This window comes from Nycticebus coucang, chromosome 1 (assembly GCF_027406575.1).
Source record: "Nycticebus coucang isolate mNycCou1 chromosome 1, mNycCou1.pri, whole genome shotgun sequence".
In the NCBI taxonomy this organism is placed as follows: Eukaryota; Metazoa; Chordata; class Mammalia; order Primates; family Lorisidae; genus Nycticebus; species Nycticebus coucang.
In genome coordinates, this window is record NC_069780.1 from 8,422,320 (window position 1) to 8,436,592 (window position 14,273).

Consider the following 14,273-nt stretch of genomic DNA (forward strand, 5'->3'; position numbering starts at 1 on the left):
GCCAGCTAATATTCCTTGGAGTCATGGTAGATACTAATTGTTTAAAAAGCCTCAATCCTAGTTCATTAGTATGTCTAAAATTTAATTTCAGCTGTTTTCTTAATTTCCTGTGTAACCTCAAACAAAGCAAGTTTTGGAGTTCACATATCCCCTTCTCAGAATGGACGTCAGTGTTGCCAATCCTTGTAGAAGCGAGTTAGACATTATTGTGAGCCTGTTCCATTTTCATGGGAAGTACTTTTCCTGATTTAAATCAGATGGAAAACCACAGTGGGGTTTTCTGCTCACTTCTTTTCTAAGTGCCATCTCCCTGGTTCTTGCTAAAGCCCTAGAACTCACATGTGTATCTCAATCCATTCTAATGTCCATTGGTCTTTCAAAGATTAAATTGTTACTGTGGGCCCGGTGCAGCACCTCCTGCCTGTAATCCCAGCACTTTGGAAAGCCAAGTAGAAACCCCTGAGACTACGATCTGGAGGCCAGCCTGGGCTAGATCCCATCTCTACAAAAAATTAAAAAGTTAGCCAGGCATGGTGGTACACACTTGTACTCTTCAGCTGCCTGGGAGGCTGAGACAGGAGGATTCCTTGAACCTAGGAATCTGAGGTTACAGTGAGCCATAATCAGTCCACTGCACTCCAGCCTTAGCAATAGAGTGAAATTATATCTGGAAGTAGCTGGCTAAACAATTCTTACTCAGTGCAATGTATAATGCAACAGGGACCCTCGTAAATTGTCATGCCAATAAAATGTCATAAGTGGTAAAAAAAAAAAAAGAAATTGTATCTGGAAAAAATAAATATACACACTATATATAATTAAAATAAATAAATATATAGTTGCTGTGGGGGGAGGGATAACAGACGAGGCTGCTGGCCACTGCATGCCAGCTTACTTTCATTCATTCTCACTTTCTTGAGGGAGGAGCTGTAACTGTCCCATTATAGTACATGACCCTTGAAAACAGAAAAATCTGCCTCAATCTAAAGATGCTTAGTGTCTCCTAAATGTAAAAGGAATTTAAAACAAATTCCCATCTCCTGCCTCAGATGCCCTAAGAGAAAGGCAGGGAGTGAAGAATGCTATTTTCATTCTGCAGAAGGGAAAAATATGGTTTAGACAATGAAGTGAGTTTGAATTCATGGAGGAAGATGTGATTTTTAAGCCATTGTATTACCACATCAATTCACATCTCCTTAAGAGACCTTTAACCAGAAAAAAATGGGACTTTGTCCTCTTTCTGTATAGATGAGACAGCAGGCAGCCCCCTGTGCTTAGACACGTCTAAAGCGCTCAGCTGTCGGCACCCAGAGGCTCTGAGGTGCTGACGTCCTCCCTGGGCCGTACAGCCGGCAGATCAGAATCAGACAGCGTTAGGGTGCCACAGACAGTCTACCATTGCTTCGTTGTTTTTCTCCACTTCGTTCCTCAGGCGATCTAATCCGGAGGCAGAGCGCCTCTGAGCCTCTGAAGAACGGGACGGTTTTAGCCCAGGGCTCCTCCTTCACCTACCAGGATGTCCTGGCTGGGCTGGTCGGGTACGTGCCTGGTAGCCCAGGTGTGGGAGTGGATGAGTTCCAGTTCTTTCTCACCGATGGCCTCCATGAAGATTCGGGGAGGATGGACATCCACATAGAACTGCCCGCGGGCGACACCCCCCGCTTGGCTGTGAGCCGAGGCCTGCAGCTCTCCGCAGGTACCACCGGGACGGAGGGACGGGGCTGTGCTTCTTCCTGATCCTTCCATGTCGGTCATGTGGGTAGGTCTTGAACGAGCTGTGCAGTGCTTGGGAAGACTGGAGTTGAAGAGATCTCCGGTTTTAGAGATGCTAAGGATTAAGCTTGAGGTTCCTGTAATAATGTTGCTGTTCACCTGACCCCACAAAAACAAACAACAAAAGAAATGCAGCAGCATTTGTAAGATGCTTGTGTAAAAAAACAACGGAAGATAGGCTGTTGGGACGTCATCATGCATTAAAAGAGATTATACAAATAATTAAGGATTAGGAGATATGATGTTCGAGGGTCGAAAACTCCAGTTTTGCTCCTGTTTAAGCAACACTGAAGAGCCTTTGACAAGTGTGGGTCTTGGACTCCTTGGCAGTTAGGGATTGGGTCTTTCGCCTGCAGAGCTCTGTGTCTCATGGGGTTCTGGAGTTTGTCTATTCCTAGTTTTGCTTATATTTGGTAAGGAAAAATATACAGTATTCAAGCAAATGGAAATTTTGGGATTCCCAAAGGTCACAGGTACCAGGTCTAGGATTTGACCTTACTTTCCTTATAAGCTAATAAGCTTGTTACTTTTTCATGGATGGGGGTAGAGGACCCAAGATCCATCCATCACAGACAGATACTCTATTACTCCCAGCACTGCAGGTAGCAGGGGCATCAGCAAGTTTGGCCCGTGCTCCCTGTGCCCTCCAAGTCCCGTGGGCATGACGCAGAGGTGGACACCTTTGCAGGCAATGGGATGCATTACAGAGTGGGATGGTAAGCTCGGGGAGCTTCCCATATTGTATGTAGCAAATGGTAAGCAAGGCTCATCTCTGTCCCAGAGGAGGGCGTCCCCTCAGCCCTTCAGGCTGCTGGCTGGGAGGTGGCCTGGGTAAAGAGCGGACAGTCCTTGCATTATTGCCTTCACCCAGCAGGCACATGCAGTGGGCTCAGTGCCTGTGGCCGGTTGCCACTCTAAACACCAGGGTCTATTACACAGGAATGACTGTGATCTACTGTACCAGAATCTACTATTTTTAACATAATAAATGGCTGGGGCAGAAAACCAGGGGCCAGCCTCTGGGGGGATGTGTTTGCCAGCAGCCTGTGCCTTGCCTCTGACCAGCCCCTGTGGAGCGTCCGGGCCTGAGGCTCAGTCCTCGCTGCTCTTCTTACCCAGCTCAGCCTCCTTTGAACTATTCGGTCTGACATGGCAACAAGATATGCTTGTAAGTTTATTTAAAGCTGGGGTATTTTTTCCTGATTTTGTGATCCTCAAGACAGAAAATAAATTAAATCCAAGCAGATTTCATCATGGATCTAGGAGTTATATTTTTCACAGATCTAGGAGTTATTACATAGATCCAGGTACCAACTCCTCAGTCCCCAGGTAGGATGATCCTAGAGAGATGAAAACGTGTCAGAAGAGAAAAGGGGGCTCAGGTCTAAACTCAAGGGATGATTAGCAAACTGCAAAGCTGGGACTGTTTCACTTAGGGAAATTAAAATTCATTCATCTGGAAACTGAGAAGGGTGAGTGCCTGGTGCTTAGACCCAAGGAACGTGCGATAATTTAGCCACCTGTGTGCCGAAATCATTTGACATCCCATTCAGAGGAAATGGTGGGGAATGACACTCTTCCATTCTCTTCCCAGGCTCTGTAGCACGCATCACGGAACAGCACTTGAAAGTGACAGATGCTGACTCCGAAGACGGCCAGGTTATGTATCTCCTGAAGGAAGATCCCGGTGCAGGCCGCCTGCAGGTGGCTAAGCACGACAACCTGCAGCAGGTCTCCGTGAAAGGCCCCGTCCGGAGCTTCACCCAGGCAGACATCGCCCAAGGTCAGTGGAACCTCCCTCCAACCCCAACCTCCAGGGACACCACCGGCAGTAGTAACTGAGAGTTCAATGCTTCGGAGCCTGTGTGAACAGGGTGCTCTGTGTTTTGAATAGGAGCTGAGTTACAGCTTCATTTCTCTTTCTTTTCTCCTTTTTTTGGTGGGGGGGGGTCTTTTTTTTTTTAATTATCTTTCTAGGATAAAAATGTCTTTATGTTTTGATTTAGCACTGGGGCTGTTGTGGTGGTAAAAAGTCATTTTGACTTGCTGTGATGCTAAAAAGCGTATGTGAGAGAGAAGGCAAAGAAGTGAGTTGGGACGGATTAAGGTGCAAATTATGCCTTCCCTAGGTGGGCAATTTGTATCTCTTTTCTGCTCCCCAAAGAGCAGAAGTTAATGAGCTAAGCAAAATGGAAGGACATAAATCCAAGCTGCCTGGGGGACATTCAAGCTCCTCCCTCCTGCAGGAAACACTGATGTAATGTAAAGGCATAAATGTTAAGTGCTACGCACAGGACCAGAAAAGGAAAAAGTAAAGTCACAAATAAGGGGGAAAGGTAATCCAAAGTCATGTGATAACACGCAGTTCTGTTTAGAGGTGGAAATGTGCCCTTGAGGAGCAGAAAGGAGTGTCCTGCCCCTGGTGTCTAACACCTGACATTGACCACAGCCCAGTTCTCTTTGGACTTGTCTGTGCTGTAGTAGACAAGAGGCAGGGAACTCCTTAATTATCCCATGCCTCAGTGTTTACTTTTAAAAAATAAGACCAGGCACCTCTTCCCAGAAGTTTGGTTATATGGACACAGCCTAGCTGATAGATATTTATAAACGATGCTGTTCATTAACAGAAAATTGTCATACATTGTCCTCCTCCCCTTGGCTCCTGCTGACTGGTACTTGGAGTTTACCTACTTGTTTGTTTGTCCGTTGTTTTCAGCTCATGTTGTTCTGTGTACTGGGCAATGAGGAGGGAAGCCTTCTGGCGGAATGTGGGCCACAGCTCTTGGTCCTCTTGCCCTTGGGACTTGGACATGTAATAGGGTGTGGTCAGCGCCCATCGCACACACAGGCAATTTTGCCGACCTAGTTTTCATAAGCCCTCCTTAGCCCAACCGTCAGAAATACCATTTGGGGTGATTTTGTTATGAGAAGGTCTTTGGTTATGAGGAAGTAGGTGGTGGGAGAGGAAAGGGAGGAAAATAGAAACTTTAGATTAAAATGTCAAGAGCAGTGTCAAAGCGAGTAGGTGTAATTGGTTCATTGGTGTGAATACCAATTGAATTCACACTTCTCACTTCAGAAATAAGGACGGAAAGCAGTAATAGCAGATCTTGATTTGTTTGTTCTTTCCCTCTTTTTATAGGGTGGGTAGAATACAGTCATAGAACAGGAGAACCTGGTGGGAGTTTTGCTTTTAAATTTGATGTGGTTGACGGAGAAGGCAACAGATTGATTGACCAATCCTTCTCCATCAGTGTTTTAGGTAAGGTTTTCTAATATAAAAATACTTCAGCAGTCCTGAGGTTATACAGTTTGCACTGTGCTCCCCTGGAGTCCTGAGCCCTTTCCTTCACGCAGCTGGTGTAGAAATTTAAAATCACACCTCTGTGGTTGCAGAAAGCTCTGGCCCGTTGGTGTGCTCTCCGACAGACAGGCCTAAGGATTACTTTGATATTACCCCTTAGGCACTAGGCCCTAGAATTAAAGAAAGAGTTGTAAAAGACCCCATTTCAAATTATTATTTCTGATATTTTCAGAAAATAAATCCCCACCAGTCATCATCACCAATAAAGGGCTGGTGTTGGATGAAAACTCAGTGAAGAAGATCACCACTGTGCAGCTATCTGCTGCTGACCGGGACAGTACACCTGCAGAGCTGGTCTATAGAATCACCAGACAGCCCCAGCTGGGCCACCTGGAGCATGTGGCATCACCAGGTCAGTCTGTCCTCTCTTGCTTCAGCCACCCAAAGCTGGGGCTCTGTGAGCATTGGGGGCAGCCACATCTGTGTACTTGTACACCTAGGATCTACCTGCATTCATATTTATTTTCTGCCTCACTAATTTTGGCCATCATACATTACCTTGGTTATACTTAGCACACAGTAGGTGCTTAATCATAATTTGCTGAAAAGTGAATATGAAATTACATTTTATGTAAGCAATCTTATCTCCATAAGTAGGTCATCAGTTCCTTCAGGGCAAACACCACATCCTGTTTTTTTTCTCTGCTCCCTTGAGCACACGGTGCCGTGCAACGCACTGTGATTAAAAATTCCATTCACCGGATAGTGAGTGAGCAGCACACATACTAAGATTCTACTCAGAAAACAAATATGAATGAGATACAAGCCTCCCCCTCCAGATTGTTTTATTAGGTGAGATAAGAAACATCTCTACACAACCATAACTCAGGGGGAAATATGGCAGGTGTTTCAAGAAAGATAGAAATGTGGTGTCATAGGAGTTAAAAAGTGAGAGTCTACACTCAGTGGGAGAGTGCACAGAGGTGGCATTTGAGGGTGCCCTTGGAAGATAGAAGTGGGGCAGACAGAATTTTTGTTCTTTTCAAAGAGGAGAACAGTGTGGGAGGAACATTCAAAAAATAATGAGTAGGCCAGTTTAGCTGAAGCATATTTTCTGAAAATAATAGCAGATGGAGCTCACAGGTTGATTGAGAGTTTATGGAGGGTCTTCAAAGCTGGGATAAGTAATCTCTATTTAATTCAATAAGGCAGAAAGAGTCATTGCAGAACTTTGAGCAGGGAAAAAAGTGAAATTCATTAGGTAGTGTCCAGCAGGAAGAACTGAAGGAAAGGAAAAGGAGGCTGTGGTGGTGGCTGGGAAGTGTTCACATTCAGCCAGGCAGCGGGCAGACAGCAGCTGCAGGATAGTCAGATGAGAACAATTAGCCAGACAGTATCTGATAAGTACAGGCAGCCCCAGCTTACGAATGGGATGGGTTCTGTAGGCTTGTTCTTAAGTTGAACTTGTGTGTAAGTTGGACAGGTACATTCACCTATTACCTGTAGTAGTTTCTGTTTATTAGTGTGAAGCATGCATCAGTTGGACTGTAATTCAGGGACTTACTGTGATAGCCTCTGTTCACGAGTGTGAGATGTATGTAAGTGGATGTTTGTAACTCAAGGACTGCCTGTATTTAATAGACATTTATTGGTTGACGGAAGGAAAAAAGGAAGGAATTTTAGGGGAGAACCTATAGAACTTGGCAGCTGAATGGATGTGATGGACAAGAGATACTTGTTGAATAAACAGTCTCAAGGTAGACTTAAGCCGGGGGGCGATGGGTGAAAACCCACCTGACAGGTGCAGTGACCACTGTCAGGGTGATTGGACACACTGACAGCCCTGACTCAGGCATAATAAAAGCCATCCATGTAACCAAAAACATCTATACCCCATAATACTTTGAAAGAATAAAAAATAATAATTTAAAATAAAAAGCTAGAATTATTTTATTTCTTACAACATAATTGGTAGTGATAGCTTACTAGAGATTTCGATCAACATTTGTTTTTCTTTAGATTTTAGGTTGCAGATCTTTATTAATTCAACTAGGAAAATGGCAAAATAGAAGTTCCCCCCATTTCAAATGCAGGGATTTTAACAATAAGCAAGCACATAAGAGATATGACAATTAAGTTTGAGAACTCATCCTTGAAAAAGTGCTGCATACCTCATTGCTGAATATCACTATAGCCACCTTCAAAGTCCTCCCTGGGAGAAGCTAGGCACTGACTTCAGGTCCTAGTCTACCCTTCAAAGCAATTTTGGAACTGTTTTTCTGGAATGCCCATTAGAGCTGTTGTCATAAGAGGTCCGACAATTAAATTCACAAACTCATCCTAGACAAAGTACTCTGAAGGTACAACTTCCAAGGGGACTGAAGGTGACAGGAGTGATATTCAGCAAGGAGGTATGTAGCACTTTTTTCTAGGATGAGTTTGTGACCTTAATTGTCCAAGCTCATATGTCACATCAGATGGATATGAGTGCTAGGGAAGAATTCAGAGCATTCCAGGGGCAGCACAGGGAGCAAGCGTGTGAGGAGGATTTCCTTAATCATAAGCTGAAGTTGAACAGATATCTGAAGAAAGTGAGGGAGCCAGCCACATGGATATATAAAGCAAGCATGTTCCAGGCAGAGAGGCACCAGCAAATGTAAACATGCTGAGGCAGAATCAGCCAGGCAATCGTGTTCAAGACCCAGGGAGGAGAGCTACATGGCTGCAGAGTGTGTGAGGGAGAGCGTGGTGGGAGGGGACCTGGGGGAGGTGGAGGGGTCAGAGGGAAGAGGTGTGAGAGGAGCCCATGCCTAGTCCAGAGTGATGGGGGAGCAGTGTGTGTTGTGAGAGTGTGGCAGGAGGGCATGGAGAGGGATGGGGGGACAGACTGGCTAAAATCCCTAATGTGAATTAAAGCAGGTGGCCTACACTTTTTGTCTTAGAGTTCCTGGGGGAAGGGTGCAGATCAGCTCCCGAAGACCTTGGCCACAGGAGATATTGGATAACTAATTCATGAGCTAATTGCTCTGCTGGAGTTCTGTCAGATTGCTGATGGAGTCTCTGCAAGATGAAAGTGCAGACTCTGGGCCGGGGTGTTAGGGACTGCCTCCACTCTGTTCAGGGATTCTGAAAGCTCTGAGCTTCCTGCAGACACTGTCATCACCCCTGTTGCTCAGTCACAGCCCCCACCCTTTTATGATCCCAGGCTGTCACGAGTCCTGCGCTTGGGGCTCCAAATTCACCTTTTCTGTCTTCATAGCTCTCAGCTGCTGCTGGGCTTAAAACCTGCCTGCCAATGGGCGGCGCCTGTGGCTCAGTGAGTAGGGTGCTGACCCCATATACCGAGGGTGGTGGGTTCAAACCCAGCCCCAGCCAAATTACAACAACAAAAAAAAACAACAACAAAATAGTTGGGCATCATGGCAGGCGCCTATAATCCCAGCTACTCGGGAGGCTGAGGCAAGAGAATCGCCTAAGCCCAAGGATTTGGAGGTTGCTGTGAGCTGTGACAGCACAGCACTCTACGGAGGATTAGTAAGTGAAAGTTGTCTCTCAAAAAAAAAAAAAAAAAAAAACCTGCCTGCCAAGACCAAGCCAGCTCAGGTTAGGGAGAGACCAGTAGCTGACTGTGCTCCGCTCCTGGGTTAGCTTCCACCAATAATGGAGGGGGCATCCTCCTTATGGCTGATGGGCAGAGCTTCCCTGGTGGCCCTCAGCACCAGGCCTGCCTGGGCCCCTCCTGTTGCCAGAATGCCATTCTTCCCTGTCTCTACCTTTCTGTAGATTCCTGTCTTTCCGGCTGTCAAGGTTCTCCCTTAGAGAGAGCCCACGTTGATTCCTTCCTGGCCTCCTGAATGGCTGCAGCCGGGGAGAGGCAGCAGCACGCCACCCCATTTGTCTCGGAGGGTGAGGAGGGGCCTACCCGCACCTGGGGTTGAGGTGGGCTCTCCTCTTTCCAGGAAGAGCAGAGCGACTTCCAGGCCAGTGTCTAGTCGGTCCCTACACTGGTGTTGGCGTCCACACTGCAGTGGCCGGCGCCACCCGGAGCCGTAGTCAGCAGCCGGTGCCCGCTGATGGCCAGCTGTGAAATGACATTCTCATGCTGTCTTTCTTGGTCGGACAACCATAATTGATTGTCCTCTCTAGATGGACTGGAAAGTGTGGAAAACTTTTCCCCTAACAGAGACATGGGGAGCCCTATGCCCGTGTGAACTGCACAGGGAAATAAACACGAGCCCCCGCTCGCTAAGGAGGCGCCGATGGGATCCAGGGCCTGCGTGTGGCGTTGTGATAGCCTCAGCTCAGGGCTTCCCTCTCTTTCTTGGGAAATTAGAATAAGAAGTTATATTACTTTGGATAGAAGCAAAGTGGCTGGAACAAAGAGACCCCAAAATACAGTGGCTTAAATAAGCAATTTATTTTCCCAGAGAGCAATCGAGAGGCCTGCGGTGGCTCCGTGGTCTGTACCAGGTGGCTTCTGTCTCTGGCCCAGCGTGTCTACTGTGATTTTTGTAAAAAGAAAGAAAAGGCCACACTTATTCCTTGGTTAGGAGCATTACTCAAAGAACACACGTCTCTCTGGTCACATCCTAGTGGCAAGAACATAACCACACGGAGTTGTGAGGGGCCGGCAAAGGTGGGCTCTAACTGGGCGTCTAGTCATTTAGTTGCTCGCCAGGGGTCCTTTCTCTAAAGTAAGGAAGGAGTAAGATTGAGATAGCGATTTCCAGTCCAGCACTGGTCCTCAAGGGACATCTGGCTATCCCCCTGGGTTGCAAGTTGTCACACTGACTCAGATGGGGGAGGGGGGTAGTAATAGCTAAACAGCATTTAAATGGTAGTGACAGGGAAGCTCAGTGCCCTGCAGTGAATGGGCGGAGTCCTGAACCAAAGGGCCCATGGTGTTATTAGTGAGAAAGAGAAGACTGCAGCATCTGCTCCCAAATCTGAACGCACAGACACGCACGTTTGTGTCTGCACAGCTCCAGGGCTGACTTAACCACACAACTCCCAGCCCTCGCTGATTGCAGCTCCACCCCACATGCTCTAGGAGGAGCTGGGTAACTGCTGCTTCTAGAATCCTTCAAAGAGCTGCCTCGTGCTGGAGTCCCCTGCCAATTAGAGCAGGCCTTCCTCAAACGCTGCAGCGACACAATTCCTCCTTGGCCAGACCAAGAAAAGATCCTCCATGATCTGTCAGAATTCCTACAGGCATTAGAGACCCATGAGCAGGCCCCTGGCTCATGGGCAGCCACATGGATTTTTCTTGCATCCTTAAGTGAGCCAGCCGCAGGTGGCTTCCCGCCCTTGTCAAGGCCCTGGGAAGCCAAACCCAAACTTCAAATGAACTTTTCAGATGAGGGTGTCGCACTGAGAGGGGAGGCAGAGGAGGACTCCTGAGCCCCAGAGTTGGCGTAGAGGATACCAGAGGCAGGTCCTTCCACAGGTGACCACTGAGCTTCCTGACTCTGTCTGAGAGGCTCTTCAGCTTCATCCAGCCTCTGAGAAGCACAGGTTGGAACATGTATTCCCCTACCCCACCCCCACCCCTGAACATGGACCCAACCCCGGTATATTTTCTCTTCCAGTCCTAGGACCCTATCTTGCTCTTAAATCTTAAAGTAGGGCAGATGAAGAGCTCTATCCTCACCAAACTGAACATCCTTACATCACGTGTTTACTAGTCACCAAAAGATTTACCCAGGAAAGTGAGTACCCTCGAGGGTGGTCTAAAAGTCTTAAATCCTTAACACTTTTGTTGTTACAAAGCCCTGCGGGCAACCGTCTCTTGCTAAGAGTTAACTTATTAAGGTACTGCCCACAGCTTTCCACTTTCACTTTGTACTCACTGCCAAGTTCTTGCTTCTGGAAGGAGCTAAATTAAAGCTTGTAAAAAGGCACACCACCTTTCCAACAAGCATCCGTTTCCTTTCCCTGTCCTGATTCATTAACATGGCTTGTGGCCTTTTTAACTCACTTCTAAAAGGCCCCAGGAATGTGAGCGTTTTGTGCAGAAACATTGATGTTGCCCAAACTGGATTTCAGAAGGGAGTGACAGCATGGTGAGAGTCCAGGTGGCCTGTGTAGATAACACCACACTTGGGAGTGCACAATTACCCTGTCTTATTTTAGGGTGTGCTCCTAAAGATGCGCTAGGTCTTATTTTCAGGGGACGTCTTATCTTTCCTGTAAGTAGGTCTTATTTTCGGAGGATGTCTTATTTTCGGGGTAACAGGTTAGAGAGAGAGAGATCAAAGTGGAAATCTTGGGCAATGTCCCTGGCCTTGCCTGACTTCACTCCCCACCCCAGTGAGTCAGACCACCCCGGAGTCTGGGCTGCTCCCTGGGGTGTGTGCTGCTGGGCGCACGGGGCCCCTTCAGTGCTTCCTCCTCGCTAGTTTCCTGTCTTCATGGGGGGCTGGTCTATGCATCACGAGGGCGCCCCTTTCTGCTATCAGCTCACTTGTCACAAGGGTGCTGTGAGCGCCAGCCTTAGCACCTGCTAGTTTACTGACAGCCACCTGAGGCATTACTTCTATTCACTGGCTATAAATGGTTCTCTTATGAGCGTGTTCACTCAATTTTCCTTATTGAAAATACTGCAGAAGTCATGTGACTACCACTGCACAAATCAAATGAAAGCAAATACTTGATTCTACTGTCATCTACCATTTTATCTGCTACCTCGGCAGTGGCTTTAACTATTCCAGTTTTAAATATGCAAAAAAAAAGGAGAGAAAGAGAAAGAAAGAAGACTCTGTGCCATGCTTGCTCTGGCTTACAGGACTCATGTAGCGTGACAAGAAAGAAGGGAAGGGGAGGGCACTGGAGGAGAGGGGCCCACCCAAAGCAGGTGTTCTGGTGGTTCTTTCTACTTTTCTACTACTGTTCTTGGCCCTGTTTACACATTAGAATCGCCTGAGGATATGTTTAAAAATAATGGTGCCTGGGCCCCACCCAGACCAATAAATAAGTCTCTAGGGCGTGGTGCTTGGATGTGAGTGTCTTTTAAAAGCATCCTCATGACATTCTAATTACATGCTGGGTTGTAATTATGTATATATGGTCCTGTGTCTTATTAGAAGTTTCCTTCCTTCCCTTCCTCCCTTATTCCCTTAAAAATACAGTGAGTAGCTGCTAGAGAAGAAAATGGATGTTTTGGAAGTGGGGACATGTATACACATACGTGTACGTGTGTTTCAGGAGCTGTGACAACATGACAGAGGAGCAGGGGCAGTCGGGACGCTGTCACAAAGGTTTCCTCTCTGTGCCAGCCTCTCCGGGTACCATGACACCAAGCCCCATGGAAGGCTCCTGCGCCTTACTGTGGGCTGCCCCGGAAGCAGAGGCATATTAGCTTGGTAGGGCTGCCAGTAGAAAGTGCCACAGACTGGGAGGTTGAAACAACAGAAATGCCGTGTCTCCCCGTTCCAGAGGCTGCAGTGGGACAGCACGGTGTTGGTGGGTTGGTTCCTTCCGGGTATGTGAGCAAAGGATCTATTCCCGGCCTCTCCCTCAGCTTGTGGATGGTCATCTTCCTGTTCACTTGATGTCCACTCTGTCTGGATATGTCTGTGTCCAAACTGCTCTTTTTTATGACATTGGTTATACTGGGTGAGGGCCCGCCCTGAGGGCTCATGTTATCTAATGACCTCTGCAAAGACCGTTTCCAAATAAGGTCACATTCCAAAGTACTGGGAGTGGGGACTTCAACATATGAATGTCAGGTGGGGGAAGGGCACAATTCGACCCATAACTAGAAGAAATCCAAGTTACCAAAGCTGAGGGTCTTCCACAGAGGTGGGACCACCCACAGCTGTGCTGAAATCGGGGGCATGGTGTCATCTAACATCAGTTAGAAGGCAGTTTCTTCAGAGATGCTTGAGTCCCTCCACATTTCCTTGACCTAGACTGAGCTTTCTTTAACGTGCTGGCCCTCCAGGGGAATTGGAAAAACTGACAGGGTTAATGCAGGTCTCCGAAATATTGCCAGATACACAGTTTAGCCAGCAGGTTGGTGATTGACACCACCTCAGATGGGATTAAAGCCTTTAAGGTATTTCAAACAGCAACTCCCTGCTGTGATAGCCAGTGGCGACAATCTGTTATTAGAAGCACCATCTTACTAGCAAGTGAGTAAATGAGGTCTTCCTATACCCAGTTAACAATGGCTAAAATTAAAAAATTTTAAAGTGTACAGGGAGTGAAAATGCAGTCATTTGTTTAACAGAGGGGCACATTCTGAGAAACACACTGTCAGGCGGTGTCGTTGCGTGAACAGCACAACGTGTACTTACACACACGCCCTCTACACACCTCAGCTGTGTGGGATAGTCTGTCCTGCTCCTGGGCTACAGCGCTGCACAGCGTAACGCTATACTCAACATCATAGGCAATTGTAAGACTTTGCTAAGTACTTGCCTATATAAGTCCATCTAAACATAGAAAAGGTACAATAAAAATACAATATTCTAATCTTAAAGACCACTGTCGCAAACACAGCCTGTCCTTGACTGAAACTGAGCCATCAGCAAGCAGCACGTAGCTGTGTGTGCTCACTAGAACCTCTTAGGCACATAGTAGGTGCACTGAATTCACTCACCAAATATGGTTTGAGCACCTACTGTGTGCTGTGCCCTATTCCAGGTGCACATCAGTGAAAAAACAAGAAAAATCTTTTTCCTCTTAAAGTCTAGCTTCTACAAGCAGCTTATTACCCTCTGGCACGTACTTATGGCTATTGTTTAAGTGATAATATTAAGCCCCACCAAAATCAATGTTTCAGACAAGAAAGAGGTTATAGCCAATGACATGTTTTAGAAGAACCAATTAAAAAATATTACCAAGGTGGTTGTTCAGTGGTTTCCCTTGGGTCCCTTGGGTTCCGATGGCAGCACTAGCCTCTTATTAGCTATGTGACCTTGCCCTTTTAATTATGTAAATGATTTCATCAGTGTCATTGCCTACAAAAATGGAGGTGATATGCTGGCCTTGACAGTTGTTAAATGATAAAATTGAGTAAGCCCGACACAGGGTTGTGCCTGCCGAAGGTGCTCGGCGTTTGCTGGATTGATGTGGGAGAGTCCCGCTGGATCAAACCTGGAGCTCTCTCGCACTGCTGCTGAGTGAGGTGTAAAATGGCACTGCCACTTTAGAAAACCAACCTGACAGTTTCCTAAAAAATTAAACATAATCT

General features: G+C 46.9%; 1 protein-coding gene across 1 annotated transcript in view; it reads left to right on the forward strand.

The window, feature by feature from the left end:
• Positions 1-14,273, forward strand: part of FRAS1 (Fraser extracellular matrix complex subunit 1) — a 482,654-nt gene that overhangs the window by 380,481 nt on the left and 87,900 nt on the right. Inside the window, exons 44-47 of the mRNA XM_053590633.1 lie at positions 1,433-1,696; positions 3,368-3,556; positions 4,916-5,035; positions 5,310-5,489. Coding sequence (XP_053446608.1) covers positions 1,433-1,696; positions 3,368-3,556; positions 4,916-5,035; positions 5,310-5,489 — 753 coding nt within the window. The remainder of the gene's footprint in view (positions 1-1,432; positions 1,697-3,367; positions 3,557-4,915; positions 5,036-5,309; positions 5,490-14,273) is intronic.